This window comes from Neopsephotus bourkii, unplaced genomic scaffold (assembly GCF_033783945.1).
Source record: "Neopsephotus bourkii isolate Nb327-2 ecotype Australia unplaced genomic scaffold, CSIRO-AGI_Nbou_v1 NB_359, whole genome shotgun sequence".
NCBI classification, from domain to species: domain Eukaryota; kingdom Metazoa; phylum Chordata; class Aves; order Psittaciformes; family Psittacidae; genus Neopsephotus; species Neopsephotus bourkii.
Window position 1 is genome coordinate 819,367 of NW_026900865.1, and position 27,838 is coordinate 847,204.

General features: G+C 41.3%; 1 protein-coding gene and 1 long non-coding RNA gene across 4 annotated transcripts in view; both read right to left on the reverse strand.

Annotated features, from left to right (window-relative positions):
* Positions 1–5,781: 5,781 nt before the first annotated feature.
* LOC133209725 (uncharacterized) lies at positions 5,782–7,360 on the reverse strand. Its single transcript, XR_009724740.1, has 3 exons — positions 7,246–7,360; positions 6,723–6,812; positions 5,782–6,179 (listed from the first exon to the last, which is right to left on the reverse strand). It is a non-coding gene; the product is annotated as an uncharacterized LOC133209725 (long non-coding RNA).
* Positions 7,361–8,506: 1,146 nt separating this feature from the next.
* The window catches only part of RASSF3 (Ras association domain family member 3), a 54,694-nt gene continuing 35,362 nt past the window's right edge, over positions 8,507–27,838 (reverse strand). For all 3 annotated transcript variants that reach the window (XM_061348506.1, XM_061348507.1, XM_061348508.1), the window contains exons 2-5: positions 14,504–14,611; positions 12,928–13,195; positions 11,732–11,847; positions 8,507–11,381 (exon numbers count right to left, since the gene is read on the reverse strand). In XM_061348506.1, coding sequence (XP_061204490.1) covers positions 11,232–11,381; positions 11,732–11,847; positions 12,928–13,195; positions 14,504–14,611 — 642 coding nt within the window. In that variant the 3' untranslated portion in view covers positions 8,507–11,231. The remainder of the gene's footprint in view (positions 11,382–11,731; positions 11,848–12,927; positions 13,196–14,503; positions 14,612–27,838) is intronic.

Consider the following 27,838-nt stretch of genomic DNA (forward strand, 5'->3'; position numbering starts at 1 on the left):
CTACCATCCTTCAATAAACCACAATAAACCACACCTTTAAAAGCTTCCTTAAACTGTCTCTGAAAGTAACTTGCAAAGGAAGTACCAGTATAATCTCAATCTAGTCATCTCTGTTCCTATTACTTAAGAAAAAATCTGTTCCAAACCTCCAAAGAAATTCATCTCTGTTTTCCCAGACAATTTTAAACATGTCCAAAGAACTGGTAGGATTACTAAATCAGTAAAACAAAAATGGATTAGCTGCTGCTTATTTTATAACCAAAAAGATGGAAGAAAACCACTTTTAGGAAAGATTTACCTCAGGTAAAACTACTAAGCCCGGATCTACCATGTTTAGTATTTTACAATAATTTTTCTGAGAGCAGTGAAATTAGTAAAGCTTGACACTATACAGTTTTGTCACCTGATGCCCTCTGCTCCAAAACATGTATTTTCTCCCAGTACTGCAGTAAGAAAGGGACAACATTCCTTACAGCTCACTAGAGCTGTAACACATCAGTAACACAAGCTGACGACTGATTGCTGCCAAAAAGTTAACAGCTGAGTTATGGTCTCACACTGACTCATTTCAGTCTCATTTTTGGTTTCTTAACTTCTACATAGTCAATTATTTACATAAGACTCACAAAAGTTTAGTAATCCTTGAGAATTCTTTCAAATTCAGTCAAGACTAAGCACTAACACAGTGACTTCAAGGATAGGGAAAGCACCTCGGTAACTGTCACATGTTCAGGAAAACAGGCTAAAGACAGTCAGCTGTTTTCATGGTACCAGGACACACTATTCTGAGTCTCTGATGCCTTTATAAGATTTGAACTGTTTCTAAAATACATTCTGACCTTAAGGCAAGAAAATAATTGGATAAATTTTGCCTTTAGATCACACTCAAAAAGCTTTGTATAGAAGGACTTCTATAATTCGTTGTTCTTTATTTAAATGGCCATCCAGTTTCAAGGGGTAGAGGAGCATCTAGCTATGCATTAATCCTGCCTGCATAAGGGAAAACTACATGATCAGAGTAGGCTTCTCACAAATTTGCATAAAAGAATCAGAAAATGTTAACAGGAGCTACTATATCACTTTCTCATTCAGTGAAATTTATTCAAACAAGTTTGTCATTTTCGCATCACCACCATTACTCACCACATTCAGACAAGTCCTGCCCCATTTGAGTAATGAAATGCAGCTAAGCACCACTGATCGTCCAGAGTTTCCCATCCACAGTACCAGTGTAGATATTACCTTAAAATGAGTACATTAGAAGACTGTTTTAAAAGGGACCAAGACAAATGTACCATAAATGAAGGACATTTCTCATTATTCTGAGCCCTTTCTTCTTGCTCTTAATCTGTAGTGAATCATAGAATAGTTAGGGTTGGAAAGGACCTTAACATCATCCAGTTCCAACCCCCCTGCCATGGGCCGGGACACCTTACACTAAGGCTCTGTCCAGCCTGGCCTGAACACTGCCAGGGATGGAGTATTCACAACCTCCCTGGGCAACCCATTCCAGTGCCTCACCATCCTTACAGTAAAGAACTTCCTCCTTATATCCAATCTAAACTTCCCCTGTTTCAGTTTTAACCCATTACCCCTTGTCCTATCACTACAGTCCCTAATGAAGAGTCCCTGTCCAGCACCCCTATAGGCCCCCTTCAGATACTGGAAGGCAGCTATGAGGTCTCCAAGCAGCCTTCTCCAGGCAGAACAGCCCCAACTTTCTCAGCCTATCTTCATACGGGAGGTGCTCCAGTCCCCTGATCATCCTCGCGGCCTCCTCTGGACTTGTTCCAACAGTTCCATGTCCTTTTTATGTTGAGGACACCAGAACTGTACACAATACTCCAGGTGGGGTCTCACGAGAGCAGGATAAAGGGGCAGGATCACCTCCTTCGACCTGCTGGTCACACTCCTTTTGATGCAGCCCAGGATACGGTTGGCTTTCTGGGCTGCAAGCGCACACTGAAGCTGGCTCATGTTCATTTTCTCATCGACCAGCACCCCCAAGTCCTTCTCCGCAGGGCTGCTCTGAATCTCTTCTCTGCCCAGCCTGTAGCTGTGCCTGGGATTGCTCCGACCCAGGTGTAGGACCTTGCACTTGGCATGGTTAAACTTCATGAGGTTGGCATCAGCCCACCCCACAAGCGTGTCAAGGTCCCTCTGGATGGCATTCCTTCCCTCCAGCGTATCAATCGAACCACACAGCTTGGTGTCATCAGCAACCTTGCTGAGGGAGCACTCAATCCCACTGTCCATGTCAGCAGCGAAGATGTTGAACAAGACCGGTCCCAACACCGATCCCTGAGGGACACCACTCGTTACTGGTCTCCAGCCGGACATTGAGCCATTGACCACAACTCTTTGTGTGCGGCCATCCAGCCAGTTCTTTATCCACCGAGTGGTCCATTCATCAAATTGATGTCTCTCCAGTTTAGAGACAAGGATGTTGTGTGGGACAGTGTTGAACACTTTGCACAAGTCCAGGTAGATGACATCAACTGCTCTACCCCTGTCCATCAGTTCCGTAGCCCCCTCATAGAAGGCCACCAAATTGGTCAGGCAGGATTTCCCCTTAGTGAAGCCATGCTGGCTGTCACCAAGCACCTTGTTTTTCATGTGCCTTAGCATGCCTTCCAGGAGAATCTGCTCCAAGATTTTGCCAGGTAGAGAGGTGAGACTGACTGGTCTGTAGTTCCCTGGGTCATCCATTTTCCCATTCTTGAATATATTCTGTGCACACACAAAGCAACAAAACCATAGACCTTATTTTAAATATATTGTTATAAAGCAGAAACAGCAAATTAAAGATTATAAAAATATGACTTCTTCATGTGTCTATTTTGAATAAATACATTAAAAGGTATCTTAAAACTCCCTGGTTTAGCAACAAAGGCATCAAGGATGGGACTAAAGATTCATGGGGGATATTCTCATCCCATCAGTGAAAATCAGTGAAAGCATTAGCAAAGCTCACATGATCTACCTTTCTGTCCTGAGGGTTCTGCAGCATTACCAGCTAGCTAAAATGTTGTAGGTGAAAGGAAAACATTCTGATAGCTGATCCAAAACAAGAAAGCAACCCTTCTCATCCTTCTCTTAGGACACTAAAACCCAAGGAAAAAACCCACAAGACTGGTTGTTTGGGTTTTTTTTAGAATTGCAATGTTTTGCTTTGGTTTTGAATCACTGGAATAACATTAAAAATGTGTAAGTTTGCATTAAAGGACTAAACATGTTTTTTTATTGGATACCTGCTTAGCAGTGGCTTTCTCCTCTGCTTTTCAAGTGTCAAATTAACAAGGCAAAGAAACCTCAAGGGAAGTCTTCTAATCTTTTGACATTGTATTGTAACCCCAAAAACTTGTGTGCAGAGTATCAGAGGAAAAACACCAGCAGTGCCTAAGCCCCACCTCTGAAAAAGTAGCATCCTCCTACCAGTTGAGTAGTCCAGGCTCTGCAATAGCGCAATGCACATGAGCAGTCATAGACTCACTGTTCAATAAATACACTTTTAGCATGAAGTCTGTTCACTGTCTGGAAACATTCTTCTGATTTGTCTCTTATTTACATAGATTGAACTAAAATAAATATTATTTTCCTTACCCGTGACCCACATTTCACCCTAACCTTATTTTCCATTTAAAAATGTGCAGTCACCTGGTGACAAGTGTTAAGACAGTCCATAAAAGTTACTCCGCCTTTCTGTGCCAATATTACTAAAACCCCACAGCTTCTGTCTCAGGAGCACTTACACCAGGGCAGATAAACAGATATCAAAATGTCTAGCATCTGCTCACAGGCATCTACGGAAAAATGTTCTGAGCAAATAGGAGAGATTCTCAAAGTATCAGCTGTCAGATCTAGATTAAAAAAATTGTCTAGGATTACTGGCATACAGAAAGCACCTGTTTATTCAAAGGGAGAACTTCAGAGCCACTTTGCCTGGGAAAAAAGCAGGGGCTGAACTTTGCTGTCATAAAATATACTGGGCATTCTAACGCCTCCTGAAGCACGTTGGAGACAGCTGAAATTTCTGCTTGCATACCAGATTCTGTATTTAAAGGGAGAAATCTTAGACTTGTAGTGCTATTTTCTATCATGCTATCCACTAGTCTGTGATGCTATATTTAGATATATGCAGTTAGTGCGAGTGGGTTTTGCACTAGACTTCTCTCATGGGTATCTGTAGTAAAGTGAAGGCAAATCAGAACTACTCTAATTATCAGCAATATCCTGTCTTACTCATACAATAAACAACATTTACCTAAATCAAGCAACATCACCACAACACTTACTACAGCCTTGCTCATATTGTATGATTTCAACCGACTGAATCCAGTCTCCTATAACATCCTTAAATTCAGGGAACCTCCACAGTAGAATTAACACACTCAAGAAAAAGAGAACAAAGGCAGTATTTTATACAGCATCATGAAAGAGGTTAGATTTAGCAACACAGAGCATTTGCAGGATTAGTCTTCATATGTAAAATATACTCTGCAAAACTCCAGTTGTGAACACTACCCTTTATGAAAATCGTAGTGAAAAAGGTGGAGAGCAAAACACAAGCTATGAAGAAAATTTAAAATAGCACCTTTGAGGAAAGCAAGAAGGAAACAGCTTTGAGAAGACATTTGCTAGGAATGGGTGCCTCAGTGCAGGGTGCTGAGCTGGGTCCCTCCCAGGCCCATGCTGCTACAGTTGAAACATGCCTGATTTCAGTTTGCATAATGGCAAGCAAGAACATTCTAGGTGATTACCTCTCACCTCTATAGCATACAACAGATGGTACCTTCAGGTAAACATGTCCTGGACTATTCGGAGGGTGTCTGAACTGTCTGGCTGGAACTGTTCTGGACTGGGAGTTGCCTACTCCTCCCTGCTGGCTACTGCAGGAATCTGTTTTACCCACTTACACGTCAAGAGGAAAATAATTCCTTCAGAACCAGTAAATCCTGAGTTCACAGCATTAAACCTGTGTCCTAAACAGAAAGTCACAGTGTCTCTCCTCTGTTTGGCTTGAACGTTCACCACAGTCCCTACTTTGGTCACACTCTGTGTAAGAAAATTGCTGGAAGAAGAAAAGGTGCTTCTCGACACTATTTCAGCCTTCTGCTAACCACCATCTGGCAAGGTGGCTGTGCCTGCCATTCTGCTCCCTCACAGCTGCCAGACAACACAGATGAATTACATGGATAGGTAATGAAAAGGTTTTATATTACAGTGAAAAGTTCTTTTATATTCCAAGTGCTCTAAAAACGTGTTTTTTTGGGAAGTATGTACATTTTTAAAACAACTCCATTTGCCTGTCCTCTACGGCTCTATGTGTCCAGTGACAGCTTTTGAAATAAGAGCCTGCTGAACACAGTGGCTGAGCTCCAGCAACAAATTAACACTACTTTTTGAGACCTGAAACAGAAAACAAACACACAAAACCCCATACGCATGAAAACCAACAACCAAGGCAAGCTTATCACTATTTCTATGTCAAAAGCCCAAGCTTAGACACACTTCCAGAATCATAGACTATAGAATATTTAGGGCTGGAAAGGACCTTAAGATCATCTAGTTCCAACCCCCTGCCATGGGCAGGGACACCTCCCACTAAACCATGCCACCCAAGGCTCTGTCCAACCTGGCCTTGAATACCGTGAGAGATTCCCATAAAAAACTTTAATTGTTTTTGCATGTTACTTTTAATGAATATGCCATTTGATACCTTTTTAAAATTACATTGTAATAAGATTTCTATATGTCACCAATTTGTAGGTTTGTGTTTTATAGTATAGCCGTGGGACACTCGCTGTGTCCCTGAGAGCAGTAGACAAGCAGATGTTATGGACTATTTCCAGGGAAATGTTTACAAATGCAAATATATGGAAGAACATACAATTATCTTACTTCTAGCAATTATTCCTATTTTTCTTTCTTTGGATTTAATTCTTAAGTCTTGGATTTAACTTCTCGATTCTTCTAATAACTTGACCGAGCAGATGCATCAGATGCGTAACATGTAGCAGGTGTATAACTTTACCCATTTGGAAGTTACCTACTTGCCTTCATTATCAGCAGCAAAAGACTCAGGAGCTTTCAGTTGTCCTGTGAAGATTCTTTGTCCACTCTGAAGCTTTTTATTCACTTGCAATGATCCAACTAAGGCAGGAGGTGGCTTTTCAAAACTGCAACAAGTGAATTATAAATACAGTGTAAGAAACAAGACAACAGTGGACTATAAAATCATTTTAAGGAAAGGTAATAGGACTTTATAACAGAGATACTAGTAACAAGGTGTTTCCTTTTGAAAAAAGAATTTGTTAAAACTAGTAGTATCTGTTAATATTGTTACTTCAAACTAAATTAACAATTCTGTGGAGCCTGCAGGCTCAGGCTAAAAAGAAAACAGACATTTTAGATTTTATTTTTCTTGAAATCAACACAAACATAAAAGTGCCATCATTCTAGACTAGTTTGAGCTCTACAAATCATCTCCTACATGTATATATGAATATTGCATTAGTCAGTGTTGTTTTGCTGGAAATCCACTTGTTTTAAAAAATTGCTTCAATTTTCCAGGCTTATGAAACAGTTTCTCCTGCACATGAACTTAAAAGCCATGCTTTATACATCCCTGTAGGATGAAAAGCATGGGAGAAGTTTTGAAAGCATAGGTATTTCCCAACAAACACAAGCACTGAACTTTAAAATTAAGCAGGGCAACCTACATGAATGGTTCTGGATCAATGGGAGATGGTAGAAAGTAAATGCTAGCAAAAGCTGCAAGGACTGCAGCTAGAAACCCCCATGCTTGGAACCTGCAAGGGAAAGAACACAGTTGTTACGAGCATACAGGAGGAGGGCAGTAAGAAGATTCAATTTTATTTAATTACTTCTTTTTCAGAAGTTAAACAATTTAGTTCAATGCTGAACCTCAAGACTGAAGAAGCCAAGCCAGACTGCAACAACCCGGTGATCCCTGCCATGGAGAGGAGTGACCGGCTGCGCCGCAGGGAGCGCTGCTCTTCTCCTGTTCTGCCTCCGCGCTGCAGCTCCTCTGGTCTCCGGAGGGGTGATCCCGCTCCTAAACCAGCCGAAAGCCACGTTGTGTTTTTAATACTACATAACTGCTGAAGGCAGAGGCACAAGCTCAGTTACTTTGTCGATTCTAGTACTTTTAAGACCTCTTACCAACCTTTTTTTACCCTGGCTGGTATTTGATATTGGAACGTTTGCTACTAACAGGTTTACCTAGTGCATACATAGACATAATGTGGTCGTTGCACACATGAAGCTATGAGGTCTCACATGAATCAGCTCTCAAGGAACTGGTCAATCCATGATCATCCCCTCTGCTGCAGGGCTGCGGTGCTCAGGGAAGAGCAACAGAGAGATAGAAACAAAATAGCTCCTTTCTAATTATTCAATTAGGATTAAACCGGTTTTAAGAACCACAAAATAATGACCAGAAAATTAAACATACGCATTTCTGGAGAAAACCACTAAAAATCCTTTAAAAATAAAAAGTTGAGAAATGAAGGAGGACGCGGGTACCGCCCCCAGCCCAGCACTCGTATTCCCTGTATTTCCCTCGTGTTTCTGCAAGTTTCCTAACAGGACGAAAACATCCACCGCGGCTTTCCCATTCAGCATCGGCCGGACTGCGCCCACTGCGAGCCGCGGCTGCGTTCCCCCTGCGGCGGAGCAGGCTCCGTGAGGGGACATGAGGGAAGCCCCGCTCGGGTCCTGCCCGCCGGCTTCGAGAAGCAAAACATGTCGGCCCCAGGTCTCCCCGCATGCCCCACCGCTGTCCGCCCTGCTCCGGGAGGACACACCGCCGCCCTCACACCGAGCACGGCGCTTACATGGCGGAGCGGCGGCAGCCCCCTGTGGGAGGCGGACACCCGCCGTCCTCCTCAGGGAAGAGGCAGCGCCGCCCGGGCGGGAAACGTGAGGTACGCGCGGCTCCTCCTCCGGCGGGGCCGAGCATGAGGTAAATGTGCGGAAGGAGAGGTTCAGTTTCAAAGTTATGTGTGTAAATTTCAAAGTACCTTTTTTGTTTGACTGGGGTTTTGTCTCATAGAATCACAGGATTGGTCGGAAGGGACCTTCGAAGGTCTCCTAGTCCATGCCCCACTACATCTGAAGGGGGCGTATAGGGATGCTGGGGAGGGACTCTTCATTAGGGACTGTAGTGATAGGACAAGGGGTAATGGGTTAAAACTTAAACAGGGGAAGTTTAGATTGGATATAAGGAGGAAATTCTTTCCTGTTAGGGTGGTGAGGCACTGGAATGGGTTGCCCAGGGAGGTTGTGAATGCTCCATCCCTGGCAGTGCTCAAGGCCAGATTGGACAAAGCCTTAGGTGATATGGTTTAGTGTGAGGTGTCCCTGCCCATGGCAGGGGGGTTAGAACTTTATGATGTTAAGGTCCTTTCCAACCCTAACTATTCTATGATTCTATTCTGTGATAATAATAATAATAAAAAATAATCACACATCACAACTAAGCATTGCCAACTTCAACTTTAATAATGGAACCATCACTTTTTTTTTTAACCATTTCAGTAATAACTTTAAGGGGAATAAAAATTTCCCTACAAAAATAAAACTAAGCTTGTCAAAATTATAAATAGTTTAAAATGTTTGCTTTTAAAGACATACATTTTAATGTTTCCCCTGCATTCTCCCCCACCCCATCACTTAATCATTCTGGTACCATCATATAATGAAACAAAAACTGTTTGCAACAAAAGCTTTGACTGCTCAATTTGATACTAAGATTAAAGAGAAAAACTGACTAGGCTTGACCACTTCTTTTAAATTAAAGCTGTTGTAACTGCCATTGCGTAATAATAATTAAAAAATAATAACCCCCCACATGACATCTCACAATCATTAACTGTGAACTAAGACAAAATTAAAGTTTATTTTGGTCCCCCACCCCCACCCCTTCGCCCCAAATCAAGACTCATAGTGCATACAACACTGAGGTTTTTGGCTGAAGTAAATGCAGATGCGCCTACTTAAAGAGACTGGTAGTTCAGTTCAAGTAAAACCAAAATTCACATATTTTTATATTCCACTTTTAAACTCAAACAGTGTTTAAATATGAGCAACAAATGGTTCGATGTTGACAGCGAATATCTAATGATTACACAGTTATGGGCAGATAACATAAATTAAGCAGATGTTAACAGAAGACCACCAACATGCTGCTGCCTTCATAGAAAAACATTGTAACAAGACACAAAAGCATTCCCTGAACCATTATAAAGTGTCTCACTTGAGGATAGTGTTACTAACTCACACATGCACTACAATGTTACATGTGAAATTAAAAAACAAACAAGATATGCCTTATATATACTTCATAGTTAGTCCTACTCTTAATTTATCTTAACACCTGAAAACATTTATGATTGTCTCATTAAGCTTGAAAATTCTTTTTACCAAAAAAACACCTGTGAAGAGTTTAACGAAGTCTTACTAAGGAAAGGAAACAAAGGCACAATAACATCAAACTAAGGGGAAGAACAGAAGCATCTTGGAGTTTCACACAGTATCCATTAGATGTCACCAGAGTTTTAACAATTCCTTGGGAATTTAAAACGAACATCCTAAGGGTGGAGGGAAAAAAAAACCCACCACCTTCTGCTGCTCTTAAATCATTAGCACCTCCCCCCACCCCCCACCCCCATATAACTCATTTCCTCTCTGGCATGATAATGTCTGAAGTATTAGTTACTCAAATCTGCCTCATGCTTCTATTGCACACCCACTTCTTTGGTTTCTTTTGAACGTGCTTTTTTAGATAAATAACTCTGAAAGAACAACAATTATATTTACAGTAAAGTGAAAAGATTTCTTGCTACATCTTTCCTACTATAAAATCAAGTAAATCAGCAGTCTGCAGAATTTGGTAATCACTTTTTCAATTAAGAATTTAAAAACCATAAGGAAAAAAAAACCTTCTGAATTACTAAAAGCAACTTGCGGAGCTCAGTCACCAACACAACCAATAAATGTCAATTTTCTGCTAAGCTGGAAACCTGAATGAGAAATTCTACTTTCTTTGCCTGACTGAGCCTTTAACAAAGAAACAGAGGAAGCTATTTTTGTCTTTCAGATATGATAATGCAAAATTACCCAGTCTAAAAATGGATCACTGAGCCAGAGGAAATATCTGACTTACAGTAAAGACCAAATGCATCTGTAGTTACAGCTTATGGCCAAACACTTGCTAGATGGGCATTTTTCACAGAGTTGAGATATTGGCCACTTTTCATAATTCAAGCAAGCAGCTTTTTAGCTTTGCTGCACTTTTCAAACCCATACTATGAACTTAAGGAACCACCTTCTCCAATAATGACTTGTATGTGCAGCTCCATTTCCATTCTTATTTTGCTTTTGCCTCTCGTTCCTTCCCATTATTTCTATTATCTTTATTTCTTTTCCAGTGTGGATTTATGCAGTTAAAAAAAAACAACATAAAATTCATTCACAATATTATAACATCCTAAAACTTTAATCTTGTAAAATTACTATTTTAGCTTTCCTCTGTGTAAATACTATTTCCATTTAAAACCAGTCCTCCTCTACCAGCTGTTAGCTCTACTCTTTCAACTCTTACCTTCTTTTCAACTTTCTCTTTCCCTTCTTCAGAAAGACCATTTAAAAACCTTCCACAAATTTCACAGAACAAACCACAAGATCTCATATGCCATCCATCTATAACAGTTCTCTCACAAATTATACAGTAACTATTTGAGAACAGAAAGGTAGTGCAAATCAATTTCATCTCAAAAGATAGTGCTCCAACTAATTCTTAGCCAGTTTAATTCAATTTTATTTTAACCCATCAATTTGCACAGCCTTACTTGTAAAGCTACTATTAAAGCAAAGAAGAAACAAACAAAAAAATCTTATTTCATAGCATCCTAGAAAATTGATTACAGTTTCACAGCTTGCACCAAGATAACTTGGAAAACTCTCGAGGCACACAAAGGGTTGCAAACTGATGTACAAACATGCAGAATCCCTTACTTGTGGGTGCAAGATGCTAAGTGACCTGGCTTACGGAACTAAGTCTATAGCAAAATTCAGGTACCCTGGCATCACAAAACAGTCTTCCCAATAAAGAAAACTACTCTCTGCTGCTCTTTATAGGTTGGGTTTGGCATGCTATATTGACATTTGGTAGCGTGCATTTTTCCTGAGTGTCTTTTGGCCCCCTTTTAACCAGGTTTCCACACCCCACCAAGGGCTTCTTCAAGTTTGTCCCTGTAAGCTGCGTAACGCTTCTTTAAGATTTGCAGTTGTTCGTTTTCCTCTTTGTCCAGTATACGCAAGAAGTTTTGCAGTTCAGGAATAGTAAAAGCTTCCCACTGGAAAAAGAGAAAAAGGGGAAAGGATTGATGAGCTGAACAGAAAATATACAAATAGTTTATATATACAGTATTTTTAAACAAAATCACAGACACTCAATTTCAAACTGGACCAGTATCAGGCACCCTCCTTCCAAATCTTGGGGATCAGAAAACATATTTCTGTCTTAAACTGTGTTTTGTTCTGCAAGTAACAGTGGGTCAGTCTAACCACAAAGCAAATATAACGAGAAAAACCAAAAAATTCTGCTTCTAAAAAAATGGACCTTCTTGTCAGTACAGATCAAGAAGGAGTCCCCTCATCCATGATGTTAAACAAAGACACAGAAACAGCAGGAGTGTTAACATACCATGACTTCTCCAGTTTCATGCTCACGTAAAACAAAACTAAGCATTTCTGTTTTGGGGCCTGCCACCAAACGCAGGTAAAGGGGATGTTCCCGGTCTGATAGCTTGCATGTATAAACTGCAGGAGAAGAAAATCACGATTTAATTATCATCTTCATTTATGGTGTTTCAAACATTTTGAATGATTAATACTAGAGGATCTCGGAGATATGCATGTGTAGCCACAAAATTTACACATTCTACATACTGTCTACGTACACATCTACATACTGGTTTTGAGGAAATGAGTTTTAGGGAGGAGCTGAGTTGGTGACTAATGGCAATGTTATGTTCAGATAGAAATGAAATGGCCTCTAGTCAACACAGTTCGCCATCTGAACACATGCAAGGGAAAAACACAAGAAAAAAACCCCACAACACAGATCGGTTGATCTAACTAAGCATTTAAAACATCAGAGCTGTGGTATCTGATACCTTTTCCACTTAAAAATCTCTTACACAAAATCTAAAAGGCAACTCCGCCTGCCTGACACGGTTGGTGTCACTGACAGCCAGAACCATGTGAATTCCCAAAACTGCCCTCAATGTCCATGGAAGAAGGTGGATTTTACATGCAAGAACACAAGGTTGGCAAAATGTGCATTTCACTAAAAATACCTGTTGAATCTTCTGCTATTTCCAAACACAATATACAAGAAACTAACAGCAGGCAGTGCGCTGGGAGAGCCATATGAGCCAACTGACACACACAGACACAATGGACATGCCCATGATGCTCACCACCTCAAGAGCTGTCTGCCAGTGCAAGGACTTCAGGTACCCCATACACCAAGGTTTCTCTAATTGTTAAAAACCTGTCCTGGAATTTGGGCTCACAAAGCTGCAGTATATCAGGCCAGCTCAAACTGAGAGCCTGATAACAGGACATATCAAATAAAATCTAATGGACTGCAAAGCACAGGAGACCCCTGTGGATGGCTTAGTAGGATACTTCATCCTTTGTGAATTACCCTGAAATATCCCCAGATCATTTACTCTCTTACACTTGCTACCTTTCATGAGGAAAAAGACAAGAGAGAGCAAGACTGTCACCCCCATTCATCCAAGTTCTTCCACTCTGCTTATTTCAAGTATTCCTGTGGCAGCACTCCCTCCCCAAACCCCTTCACTACCAAAATGCCACAAGCTTAACTTATACCTTGGTCTTCCTTGTGGCAGCGTTTATAAAGTGCAAACTTCGCAGGGTTGTCAGCCACGAAAAACTTTTTGAGCAAGGCCTCGATAACTTCACGAACAGTGTTGGTGCTACTGATGTGAAGGGTATTCACGCAGCCCTCCGGCAAGTAAAAAGCAGTTTCATTATTGCTGTGAGGACACCTGCCCTGGCTCTGGGAAGACTGCACAGTGATCGGTCTGCATAGTTCCATCTGAACTTTGATGAAGCCAGTGTAAATCCCATTTGCATTCTGCAACAGGAGGAAAGTACTGAACTGTTAAAATTAGTAATGACTAATTGCAGCCTATTAGTGGAGTAGACAGATTAAAATGGTTATAGCAAACACAAATGCCACTGTAACACATGACATCTTGTAGGAAAGGTATTGTTTCAATAGTTCAGACATTCATTCTTTCTGGTATATCTGCTGAATATTTTTTTTCCTTAATAATAAATACTGGGTTCCAAGAGTATTAGGATCTCATCAAGCAAAATGTACTACAAACAAGTGGTGTTTTCACATTAGAAGAGAACTATGAAGTGAAAAAGACCACTGTCATGCATCTTTAACAACAGATTTCATATAGAAATACATAAATTATTTCCCACATTTCAGCTGTGCTTATCAAATTAGTCTAAGGCATTTCAATGCTCAATTTGCGGTGGAATTAACGAAGAACCAGAATAAATCCCAACCTAATCAACATTTCAAATTCTTTATTCCAGTTGCTTCTGAAAGACAAAACAAAACTGATCAAAATTTACTGAGCTAGAAAACTTTAGGCAGTCTGGTTTTAGGCACAGTTAAGTCCTGACCCCCATACAAAACAAGTAATAAAAATACGTCTAGTACATAGTCACACTTATATGGCTTACAATACAATGGAATTTCAACATTTCCATATACTATACACCCAGAGGAGGATGTAGTGTATGAGAAAATCTGGACAAGGCAATGACTGAATAGCAGCTTGCTGGGCAGAGATGTGTTTTATTAGTATGGTCTGCACTGAGCCTTAGAACTAGTCCACAGTCCTTGGCAATAAGAAGTCTGTATGGATTCCACTGTGTGTTGTCTGTGCTCTAGGGGAGGGGGGAAGGAAGTCTCCTCGAGCCGAAAACCCGTACAGCTACTCCGAAAATTAACTCTCCTAGAATAAATGTTTAAATTTGTTAACTTTTCTCATTGGTTGAGCATCTTCATCAGAGAGATACCTGACAAAAATTTATCTACACAAACAAGACTAATATATCTTCACGTTTACCACTGGAAGATTTTCATCTGACAAATTTACATCTTAGTGTCCCTCCAAGTTTATCTTAAACAACTTTCAAGTGGTATATACATTTGTTTCTACTACAGTTCGTTTCAATCCATGTAAAAGAGCCACATGGATAAAAGCATTCCAGATGTGGTATTTAATTACCAGATTTAAGAAAGAGCCTTTTACAAAGGCATTAAACCAGAGTTTCATGTATAAGATGCTGAGAATAAAATGATTCACTACAAATTCAATTGCACCTATTAAAAATTACAGGAATCCTATTCAAAACTTACCAAGGTCATCTTCAATTTATCAGTGACAGATGAATTGTAGCTTTGTATCTTCTCTTTAACTTCTTCTTTACTGAGATAAGCATGAGGTTCTCTCTCCTTCTGAACATCCTTCAAATGACAAGAGAGATAGCAGTTTTAGGAAACAAAATAAAACCCAGTTCATACTTTGGATATAAGCATTCTTAGTCCAAATAGTAATTGTTCCACAGAGGCTCCACATACAGTAATTAGCAGTGCAGCAATAAAAAGGATTAACATGTTAGGCAAATCAAACAGAAAAAAACACTTGGCCTGAATGGAGATGGCAAAATCAACACACACAAAGGTACTTGTGCCCCTTTTTTGCCAACTGTTTTCAATCAAATGTTTATCAACAGTATATAAAAGAGTTCATCTAATTCATGGCTTGATTTGCCCCTGTCAATGCTATGCAATAATGTTAGGAATACAGCCGCAATTTTCAGGAAATACTATTTAGGGCACAAATGGGTATTCCTAAACAAATGAAGAATATATAACAAAACAGCAGCACCTACTAACAAGAAACATCAACAACCCACACACACGCCAACAACATAAGAGCATCCCTGCATTCCAACGTGACAGACAGCAGGTTATGCACAGGGTCACCAACTACTATTTGAACCATCACAAGAAACCTTCTAGCTGTATCTTGTGACATGAAATTTGTGGTTTTTCCAGAGGGAAGGCCCTATTCAATTTTTCAACTGCTGCTTTTATGAGGTTGCTACAGATCTTACATGCAGCAGTAAAACCCATCCCTGGAGTTGGATTTTATCCAAACAAACATTTGTTCCCAATCCGTATTCCTGCAGCAAACTAGTGTTATAAATACACCCTGGTTTCTATCACTAATATAAATGCCATATATAGTATGAAAGAGTTTCAGCTCTCAGCTTTAATGATTTAAGACTTCACTCTGAAAGGGAGAAGCTTTGAAGAAGCTTGAAGCTGTTGGGGCACATCTGAACACTGGAATATAGATTCACGGTATGGTCAAACTGTCAAGAAACAGTTTTTCAACCTGTCCTCACAAGCACATCCCAGTGGAGCTTCTCCTAAGAAAGGACTTCCGTGACTTCAGCGGCCAGCCTTTTGTCATAGTCTTTTGGACACCACTCAGCACACACTTCGCAGGCGCTTAAGTTTGCCAGAAACAACCCCAAAGATGAGCACACCTGGTGTGGAACTGCAAGTTTCCATTCGCCAGAAAAAATCCACAGAACTTTTTCTGTCTCCTAATTTAAAACTAGCTAGTTTTAGCTCTCTTGGGCTTAGTTTTTAGTCTTGCTTTTCCTATATGGTATTTCGCTAAATGACACACTGGAGCAGACTTTTTTCCCCATAACTATAAAAAGAAAGGTGTGGTCTGAACTGAGAACTGGAAGCCAGAAATGTGGAATTCTGATCTAGGCTCAGATACTGATTTCCTGTGTAACACAAAGAACATACCTTTATTTCGCAGATGAGGAAACTGAGGCAAGAAGGAACACCAGTAAAATACAACCCTCCCATTAGTTCCTCAAGCACAACCCTAGCTGCTACAAGATAGTGTAGCATCTTGCACAGCTGCCAGACTCCACCTAATCTATTACAAAATATTCAATTACTAAATGTTTTCAGAATTCAAGTCTATTCTCACTAGAGAAACTGAGCATTCTTGTCCTTCTGGATTTTTTTTCTCTTCCCCCAAAGTATCATAGTAATGACAGATAGAGCTTCCTTTAAACCGCTCGCTTCATCTCCACAGAGGTTCTCACAGCTTTGCGGTGTTCTGTTCAGGGGCAAATGAGTAGTTATAAAACAAAGCAGGCATAGGAAAAAAAAAAATCTAGATAGGTTTCTTGCTTTTCCCTCTGAAATTTAAGTAAATGTTATTTCTGTTTTCATGCTTAAAATACCAAAACCAATGACCCATAGTCAGAGTCTGGAAACATGGGCACTCCAACGCCAGGCAGATGTTAGTCAGTCTAACTGATGACTTCAAATAATGTTGTGGGAGGTGGCCAAGACAATCTCAGCAGTGGATACTGAAGGGATGTGGAACAGTCTGCAGGCCTCTGGCCATCAAGGTCTGACAGAACATTCGCCATCTACATGACTGACTTCAAGAATCCAAGCTTTAACTTGGTACATTCCTTGTCTGTGTAGCTGCAGACAAGCCTCTTCACATGGATACCAGGCCAAGACTCAGCTCTCCAAGAAACAAGCATGTTGTGGAGCTCATACCTCTCCAGTCTACTAACACTGCTGATACTGAACTTCCAATGATGGACCCAGTTTTAGTATTTATCATAATTCCATTGCTGATTGTTCAAGCAGGAACCTCTCATCTGTCCTGCTGGAGCCTACTGTCACCATGATTACTGAAGTCACCCACAAAATTCATTATCATCAAGAAAAAACACTAACCAGAAAAGAGGAAAACGCTCGCCACCTTTCCTGTATTCAAACCTCAACCTCTGGTAAAAACAAATAAACTCAACACCCACGCAGTTCACATTAACTTCTGTGAACCTTAAGAGGTTTTATTTTGCAAAAAAGGACTTTTAGTAACTGTAGATGACAGAAAGAACTCATTGCCTTTAACTGGGGGCGGGGGGGGAGCATGCACGTGAGAGGGCAAAGAGCAAAGAACTTTCTCCTGTTTTCATATAGGAGAGTTTTCATACATATTTCTGTTCTCCCAAGAAAATACATTTTTCTAGCAAAGTGACAGAAACTTGGTCAGTTAGAACAGACACAACCCATCAGATCAGTCTAGTCCTGTGGACTGTCATGGAACCAGGCATGACAAGCAAAACCCAAGCACAGCACCTAAGCGAGCTAATTTCTGGTAAGACTCTTTGGTGATGCCCTGGATTCAGGTCTGTAACGTGTATGGCAGAATACAGTGCCAAATGTTAACAAGGCTCTTGATAGAGCCAAATGTTCATGAAAGAGCAAGCGTAAGGGTGCTGGAACTGATGGCAACAATGAGAGAGAAAGGGGTGGCTGCACAAGCTGGCAATAAGCCTGGTAGCAGCTCCACCAGGCCAGTGATGAAGGGGACAGGGAAACAACCAGCGTTCAGAGTAATGCCAGTCTTCTCAGGGGTGGCTCTGGTACAGAGCTGTAGGTCACTGGGCATCACCAGGGGACCTGCCATTCACTCAATTGAGTTAGACATGATTTGCTATGTGGACGTACCACTGGAATTCCCACCTTCTTGCACTGGCTCTAGAGGCTGGGCAATTTTGTCACAGTTTAATTAAACACATAGAAAACATAGAGCCCTGTTTACACAAAGGCCGAGATAGACTTCCGTAGCATACTGCCAACAAATGCAGCTATAGTTCATTTTCTAAACAACCAAATATCTGTCTAAACTTAAGTTTAACAGCATGTAGATTATGCAAGACTATGAACGAAATACAAAAAAGGACTAAAGGATTAAAACATTGAAGAACAGATCCAATTCCATTCAAGAAATGGATTGAAGAAAAAACAAAATCTTTGTGTACTTCAATCATCATTTTCACTCCAGTCCACCATCCTTGACTAGGAAGACCACAGACAGTGAACAGTGGAAGACCTGTCACAGGAAAGGAAAAAAAGACTCCGTGCTGCTAAAAAACTAACCCTGAGATCTTAATGAACTGATCTGGAGATACCCTCCTGCTCCCAAACAAAAGCTCTAAACACTCCAACTGCACACACACATTACTTCAACCAAGCAAACAAAACTCCTCGCCAGCTAGACACCAGTGCCTATAGAAAATCACATTGCTGTCACACAGACTGCAGAGACAGTAAATCTCACATGACTGCTGTCAGGAGAAAGCCAACAAAGGAATACCTTCCCAAGTTTATTATGAACAAGAGAGCCTGAGCCCACTGTGATTCACTGGGTCAGCTGCTCTCAGTGAGTATCATTAAGTAGCACACACATACTTGAGGCACCTGTGTATTTTAAGTTTTCTAATTATACTTAAGCAACATGAAAAGAGAAGCTGATGGCATACATTTTTCCCCAACTTTCCTGAAGCTGAATTGCTCTCAGTATACAGTGGCACACAACTTTTGCCATACAGCTCTGCCTAGCCATGTTTTAAGTTACAATAAGTAAGTCTTCTTTGACCAGCCTGCTTAGGTGGGTGCAGGAAGACTTGTCAAGCTCACTTTCCACAGCTCTCTTACTTCCTTCTGTACTTGTCACCTCGTATCAGGACCCACTAAAAACAAAAGACCTCTGCTAGCTCTGCTTAGGTTAAGCAGATCAAATTCCACTTTGTTATCTCAGCAGGTAAATTTTTCTATAGCTAAACCTGTAGAAGATCTTGAGTCATCCAGTATAACAGCAGAGTAATTCTCTCCACAATATGCTTCTATTCTGTTGCTCTTGAAACGGCCACCAAGTGGCTGAAGCCAGACCTGCTCAGGGTGGGACTACTGGGAGAGCAACTGCCCTCAGTCGTTTTAAACAAAGGAGCAAGGGCATTTGAGAGGTGAGATGTGGATGTTACAGCCAAGTAACATCAGTCATCGGTTCTTGTGACTGCTCTGCCTGGCCTAGTGAGAGGGGAAGCACTCCGTGTCACCTAGCAGCTCACTCAGCCCAAGGTCAAAAGCTGCTTTTTCCACTGTGGCCTTCCTGTGGCCCCCCCACTGTGCTCTGCAACCCCCAGCAGAGCTCCGGGGAGAGAGAGCACTGCTAGGCGTGAAGGGTGGCATGCTCCAGCCAGCCAAGTCATCTCTATTCGATTCAGAGGCAGCTGATTCATCTCCAGCTCCCTACAGAACACCCAGCATGCACGCCTCACAGAATTCATATGCTGGGAATTGTGAAACCGCCTTTCTGCAAAAGTAGGCCTGGTGATGAGTTTCCTAGCCACAGATCCTTGCATATGTCACAGCAGCAGAATGAAGTGCAGTCAGCAGAGCGGTTCACACTGTGTCTTCTGTCAGCCATGACTTAGACGTTGCTGAGCTTAACAGTGGCACTCCTGCATGCTAGTGTTCAAAAACGGAATTTTCTCCATAAACCAATGCACAAACATATCAATGTTACTTTCACCAAAACCAATCAAAGTTGAGTTTGACTCCTCCATCACTCAGCCTAATGACACTCTCAGAAATGGCTGCCATGTCACCACCCCTTCCTCTTCCCACACCAATTAAGCATGTTCATCAGAGCTCCTGGTCTCCTTCCACTCCCTGCTTCTCATGTTATCTTTAACTTCCTCAGCCCAGCACAGATGGGAAATATAAAAACTAATCTCAAGGAGACAGCTGAATACATGAGAATCCATGCAGATGATGTATCTTGGTCCAAAACACTGTTTCTGCTCTGAGCTATTAACTTCTACGAAAATGATGCTGTCCTTCCCACACTTACAGCACACACAATTGGTGGCCATTTGCATCAAAGCCATTCCTCGGGTCAACCAAAGCAGTCTCAAATGAAATTCCTAAGCAGCAGCTGCCACTGAGAGGGAAATGAGGCAAGTGCTTTCATTTTCCCAAGGGGAATAGCTGGTATTTCATTAGAGCTCATGATGCAATGCCTCTTCACAGTTGAGCTTCCCCTCAACAAAAAGGGTAGAAAATGTTTTTTCTTTATCACCTCCATGCACATCTCATTTATTGTATTGCAGATGCTTACAGAAACAGTGCTCTCTTTGTAACATTTATGTTCAGTATAAAGCCCCCCACAGACTAGCTCAGCAGGAATCCTCAAGGAAGACAATTAAAACTGCACAGATTGCAATTAACTGCAAATCAAGTTGTGGTGCCCAAAAAGAGTCTCATCACATCAGGGACTTTAATAAACTGCAAGGCTTATAGTTACTGCCAAACCCTAGCCCTGCATGCAGTAAAAAAAGTGCTAAACTCCACAGCTAGCAAGATGCCATGGGATGAGGCTGAGAAGAGGTTCTATAAAGAAAAAAAACACCACAAAACCCTGAAGCCAGGATCCTTGCTCTGAGACAGATGCATGGGTTCCGTAAGTCGGGAAAGGCCTCTATGAAGGGTTACAGAAAGTCTCTCTCTTCTATCCAATCTCCTGTCCAATCTAGAAATTAGCATCTCTTAAGGAGGGGGAAACCAAGCTCCTCTTAACATTTTGGCTTCACAGACAAATGAAAATATAATGGATGAAACATTAACCTATCCCAGAAACATATTAAAATATGTTCACAAGAAATATAAAAACAAGAAAAGAACCAAAGAGCTGTGGGAGCTCAAGCAAAATTTTAAGCAATGTCTGTCTCTATTCCCTGCCCTCACATTTCATATTAATCTCACGCATAGAGTGAACCTTGATTCAGGCAGATGAATCAAGATGTCCTGATCTTACTGTGATCTTACTGCTGATCTTACTAAATTGTGGCCAGGAATAATTCCTGAAGTAAAGCACTGAGTCTCTGACAAATGAGAAATGCAGCCTAATCTACATTAAAAATGTTTGGTTATAATAATTGCAACTAATGCATCCTATTTATCATGCTTGCATTAAAGAAAGGATTTAACAGTGCTAGCATACAACAAAAAAGCCCAGCAGAGAATACAGGAAGGAAAAGAGAAAGAGACTTCTGATGTCAGTTGTTGCTACTTCTACAAGCAAGAACATTATTTCCTACAGCCTAACAGCACTCCCACAGGAAAGAAAGAAAGAAATCGAAACCCTGCAATTAAATTGTTTCAAAACAAACATCTTGCTTCTCCCTCATCCTAACTCTCCTGGGCACAGCAGCCTTGCCAGCAGCTTCTCCTTCCCCCCGGGGCAAGCCTACACCCAGATGTGATCTTCCTTTATTTGAAAGCCTGACAATCACCAGGTAGAGGTAGTGGCCACATCCACCCACAGCCAGAGACACCAGGATATGGAGAAGACTAAATGAGGGCAGGGTGCCTGGAGAGAAGTATTAGCATTCAAGCATTTCATCATCTTACAGAGCTGCACCTTGAAATTTCTGTGTTCTCCTGACTGGGGTGAGATTGCTCTCTGGGTCAGAGGAATTTTTCTTATAGGATGGATGCAAGCAGAATTCCCTTTGTGCACCCTGCATGATGCAGTTCCCACCCCTGTCAGTGGCACACAGGGCAAGGAAGCAGGCTCTCCTTTAGAAAAAGGTTCTATTTTTCTAAATGGGTTTAGCTGACCTGAGTTAAGTAATTACCCTGACAGTCAGAGCGAGTCTAACTCGCTTGAGGAACAGCCTGCACCATGCCCTTCCGAGGCAGCAAGAGGAGCAGTGCCTTCCCAGGTCAGGTGTATGATGCATCCAGCCTTGTGTTCTGCCTCCAATAGCAGCAAAAATAAAGGCTATTTTGAGCAAGCACATGAGCCTTTTCTGCAGCCTCCCTGCTGGCATCCACAAGTGGTGTAGCAGGAATTCAGAGGGCACCTCCCTTCCAAGTGTTCAGTGTACATTTATGGACCTGGTGTCTATGCAGGCACATAAACCCTTTAGAACCTGCCCATGCTGCCTGTCTCTGCACCTCCTGCAGCAGCAAGTCCCAGAAATTCATGTCTGCGGTGTGAAGAAGTGCCACCTGATCTTCTATTAAGACAGAAGATGAGTTCTGTTAGGTACACAGGGTATCCCTTAATCCTAATATGGCAGGACCCAGTGAGCCCGAGTTTCACATTCAGCTTGTGCATCACCTTTGTGAGTTTGTCAACCATAATCACACCACAATTTTTCTTCTCCACAGCGAGGAGCCCTGGGCTCCTTAGTCTTTCCCAAGGCAGCTGCTCCATCCTCTCAATCATTTTAGCAAGGGACAACTGCAGTAAACCCTTCTAACAGAAGTGGTGATCGGAGCTGGGTGCAGACCCCACAGAGGTGCAAAGCTTAGATGCTCTTTGCTTATCTGTTTGTATACTACAGGTCTATGAAAACTCCTTACCTAAGATGCCCATGATGAAACAGGGTCTCTCTTCCAGGGCACTTCCATATGTGCTTAAAGAAATCCCCATGAAATTACCACAGCTTATAACCGTAGCATGATTTTACAAGGTGCAGGCACTCCAGTTAGTAAGTAAATACTTGTTACTTTCAAACTATTTGCATTTTTTTTTCCGAATACCAACACACCACTTGGCACACTATCAAAAGCACTAAATGACAAAGGGTAAAGCAAAGCATTACGGCTCCTGTCTGACCACTCTGATGTAAACACTCAGCCGTTTGTATGGTGAATAGTTTTAAGCGGCAGAGAAACAAAACAAGAACTCCAACTTCCCCTTATTCCTTTTAACATATTATTTTCCTTCAAGCAGGGGCAACATAAACACAGTTATTATTCAGGTGCTGTGAAAGGAAGGCTAGAAAAAGGAATCTGTTTCTTGGTGACATAAACAGCGCTTAAGAAGCAGTGCTCAAGTTTATCATGACATCACCTCTGAAAACCCTTAGTTACAAACCCTGTCATACCCTATATGGCTGTACTTTAAACTACTGGCACACAACCCAGTTTTAAAAAGCCAGTCATCTGTTTAAAGTGAGAACCAACTGTATCAAGAATAGTATCAGAGGCTTGGCTTTGGAGTCTCTCCTCAAAAGACACAGCAGGTTTTATGTAGATTTGTACTTCTCCCCCCCCCCCCCCCCATTATGGCATATTATTAATACATTACAGGATTGAAGTAACATTTCACAGGTATTTCAATTTTGCAAATTTCAGTAAAACGAGATGTATGAAACATCACAACTAGTCAAAAAACTCCTTCAGGTCTCCCCCCCCCCAGAAAGAATGCAAGTTTTGACTGCTGGCTATTTAATTAGTTAAGGAGTTTAATGAAGTAAAACGGATTACCAGCCTCTTTGTGACCTGTAGCTTTTAGCAGACAGTTAGGAAACAAGCTTACACAAGATATCCTATGGAAACCTAATTAGTTTATCTTGAAAAGAAGGTTAAGTTTGGTCTGGAACCTGAGCTATTAACACAGTTAGCAAACAGACAATTAACTAATATTAAGACCATGGGTCATTTCACCACAGTATTTGCATGTGACCTTGCAATGCAAGATTCCAATGTTCTCCACCTAACAAGAGGCAGGAAGAGGATGTCTGCAGCAACAACCCCCCAAGTCTTCAAATGCAGCTATGTGCATTTTACATTAAAACTGGTACTGAAATCAACCAGCTTTTCCTTGGGAAGCACAGTACAGGAAGAGCCGGCATCGTGCCAGGCCAAGGCATGCAGCCTTCTCCTTGTGGTTACTGCCAGCACTTTCCAGGTCTGAGGCAAGCTCAGTCATGGGCCTTGTCCCAGCTGAAGTGGGGTGATGTGCCAGCTTTCACCCTGTGCGTCAAACACCATTTTATCTAAAGAGCAACATTCCCTTTCCCTGTTTGGTTGGGTAGTTCAGAGATTGTGTCATCAAACTGGTTTTTAGTCCTTCTGACAAAGCCTGCCTGAATCGAGAAAAGGCAACAACTTCCTAACTAGGCCCAGCTTCAGAGCTGGTGTTGGACACAAACGGTCATGGTCCCACTAACCAAGTCATTTTTGTTTGGATTTGTTTTACTTGAAAGAAAAAGGGAAAAAAACAGACTTCTTAAAAACTGCACAGTAACAGTTCTCATCTAGGAAACATCACATAATGCATGGGGCTCTTCAGGTACAGCACATCCCCGACAGTTTTTCCCTTATGAACATTACAATGAAAGCAGTGTTGTTCAAAAAGATGCACGGTCTTCTTTAAGCAAATACTGCTTATGGGGAGAAGTTCCTTGTTTGAGGAAGATACAGTTCCCTAAAAAACTCAGCAAGTTACTGCTACTGTCTCTCTCTCGGTCAACCTGTCACTGATCTCGTATTTGAAACTTTTCTGAAGGAAAAGCAGCCTCCTTTACCACAGATGCATTCAAAACCCCACAAAATTATTAAAAAATAATTAAAATTATTAAAACCCCTGAAGTACAACCATCTATTTTTCAAATAAAATCAGCATTTTAAAGACCTCAAAAGCTCGTAATGGCAGGGGGGTTGGAACTTGATGATCTTAAGGTCCTTTCCAACCCTAACTATTCTATGATTCTATGATTCTATGAATAACCTTACGGGGGTAAAAGCTGTAAGTAGTCATTGGTATCTTTAATTAAAAAATACACATCCTCTAAGCCAAAGAATCTGAAGTTTCATCTTAATATGTTGAATATGATCACAATGAAACTGCATTTACAGGCAACTTCTGTAACTGCTGCTTTACATACATGCACATCAAATGGCAACAGCTATGTAAAGCCTAATGAAGTTTGCAGTGAATGCAGGTCTCTTTCAACAGGGCAAGCTCAGTTTTCATGAAATAAACTTGTATGAAGTATTTCTACCCCAACACAGCCTCTCTCACTGCACTTTGTGTAATCAACACTTCACACAACTTCCACAGAAACATTATAAAAGGCACCTTCCTCCAAGGGCATTGAGGTATTTGAATTAGATGTTTCACCCAGTGAAGGCAAAATGAGCACCCCTGCAGTCTAGCCTGCATGAAGGATTTCTTTCTTCTTTTACACTCCAGAAAGTTCCTGTCACTTGCCACATTTCATTAACAGCCAACACACTAATGACTTCACCCTACGGTAGAGGCTTTACATTAGCATGTTTTATTAAAGAGTAGGGTGGTATCCCAAACACATTTCTGAAGCAGCAAACTACAGCCATCACCTTTGCCTACTACTGCCAGACCCAACCTGGCAAAAATTCAGTTCATTATTTCAGGAAAGAAAAAAGGAGAGGGACCAAACTGGGTGACCACTTCAGCACTGCCCCCATAGAATCACAGAATAGTCATGGTTGGAAAGAACCTCAAGATCATTTAGTTCCAAACCCCCTGCCATGGGCAGGGACACCACAGCATAAAACTTCACTGATCCTAATGATAGGATTTTACTTCTCTCTTGTGTCCCCAGCCTTAAGAGGTCAAATGCTGAAAAATAAATGCCAGAACCCTTTAATCAATTACCTCAAGGCTGCAGCAAACAGGCTTTTTTTTTTTTTTTTTTTTCCTTCTTTCCTCACTTTTGTTCAGTTTTACTGGAGTTGCAGATTTGAATTTCCTAAAGCTTCAGAGCTCAGACTTCTTGTGCCAGTAAGAAGGCAAACAAAGAGAGAACAGGCTTGAACCAGTCTTGGATCCAGCTTATACACATCCTAGTGACCTCAACCTCAACCTTGGTATGGTGGTACTCAACCTTCAGATCTCTGCATTGTGAGGAACCTCACCAACTGATTCAGCAATATCATGCCTTGAATAAACTCATCAGCATGGTAATGACAACTTGCTTTCTGAGACATTTTAAATCCCTTGGATTTCTACACCCTGTTTCTATTATTCATGCGTACATTTAAAGAAGCTATCAAGCACTTCAGCTTCGAGCAGAGTGGAACAGACAAAAGGACAAGTTGATTCAGAGCTCAGAAGTTCTCTAAAAAGAAAGTGAAAATATGCTACTACCATTACAAAAAGTGAAACCAGACACCAACTTATCTCACTCAACCCTTCTCACAAAAATACACTTGCTGCCTAGTTTCTGTATGAATTTGTTTTCCAGAACACCCACATTTATTTCTCACAAATGAATCCAGATGCCCCAAGATGTAGACATCCATGCTGGGACAATTTAAGAGATTACTGCTTTTAGCTGTATGCCTGATTCTCAGCTAGATGCTACTGCTGCCTCAGAAACCAGCGTCAGCTGTCAAACTCCTCATCTAGTAAAAGACACACCACTAGGCTGCAAACACCTTCTACAAATCCAGGAAGCTCCTTTATTAATTAGGATGAACACAGTATTTTTTCTTTTTGCAGCTGAAAAAGAACAGGATAAACAAATTGAAAACATAAGAACTAGCAGAGGAAATTGGGGGCTTGTTTTATTTGTGTACAGGTTAAAAAAGCAAGGCCACAGCTTATACAAACAACCATTAAACAACTGTGCAGCCTAAGAGAACTGCAATGCACTAAACACTTCACCACACAGGTCTCAGCTTACCCAAACACTGTGCTAGCCTGGTACCATGTATAAGCACACAGTTTACAGCACTAACATCTTCAGTGACGACATGAGCATGCTGCTCCCTCCTGATCAACTCACAGTTTCCTTCTCATGGCAGACAATTCTGTAGTAGGGAGTCACTTCAGAATTACAGGGCAATTGTTACAATCAGACATCATGTTTTTTAATGACATCAATAAGAGTGGGGTGATACTGGTGCTATTTAGATCAATGCTGGTGGGATGCAGTAGAGAGGAGAATGGAGTAGGAGGTCACAACGGGTAGGCTTTCAAGGGAGGTGTGAACGGAAGACTTTAGAACATGGTTAATGAATATCCCACTGGAAAAGCTGGATAAACAAACTTTTCTTCTGAGGAAAGGTCAGGACAACAGCAATTAGGCTGCCCTGGAGAACGGGGCTTGCTTGCTTACAACCCAATGCTATGGCCTGACTCCAGACACAAGTTATTTTGCCATGCTGGAGAGTGGCCATCAGGAAACCAGAGATGGGGGGAAAAGATTACATGCTTTGTTCTTAAGCAGCAAATGGGAGAATGTGTTGATTTTACAACAGAAAGTTTAAAAGTCATTCCTTTTTCCTTTCCAAACAGCTATTTCCCTGCTTTTACAGGCAGGATGTTACAGGCACGATGTTACAGGCACAAGGAAACGCTGCTGCTACTCCACCTTTCCTTATGCCCAACGTCGGCTTCAGGAAATGTAATTATGAAGCTCATGAAGGTATGAGATCTGTTAGAGCTGATAGGCAGTTCAGGTGGAAGGCGAAGGAGCCCACTAGAATTTTTCATTAAATACCCCCACTCTTGTTAAAGAGAACAGGGAGAATTGGTGCAAACACTCTCAGAAGACAGGACACATTAAAAAGGCCAGGTCACCTCATGGACAAGCACGGGAGAAGGTGAAAACAGCAGAATCAGTTTCCTCAACCATCAAATTCTGCAAAGCAAAACCACAAAATGAGTCTTTTAAATACTTCTGTTAATGACTCCCGAAAATATGAAGAATCTTGATGTTTAATTCACATCTTCAGCGGGCAAAATAAAGCAAACAACCTGCTATCAACTCCTTCTGACAGGGGATCAAAACGGAAGTTTAAACAAAAAACAAAAATCACCCAACTGAAACAACATTTACCTACTCCTACAAGCTTAGACTTCTAAAGTTACTGAATTGTAACATTTACCTTACCATGAAAGTTTAGCAACCTCAGAGTCCTGTAAGTAACAGTGTTACCCCAGGGACAGCTCTGGGTCCAGTCTTGTTCAACTCATCAATGAGCTGGATGAAGGGACAAAGCACA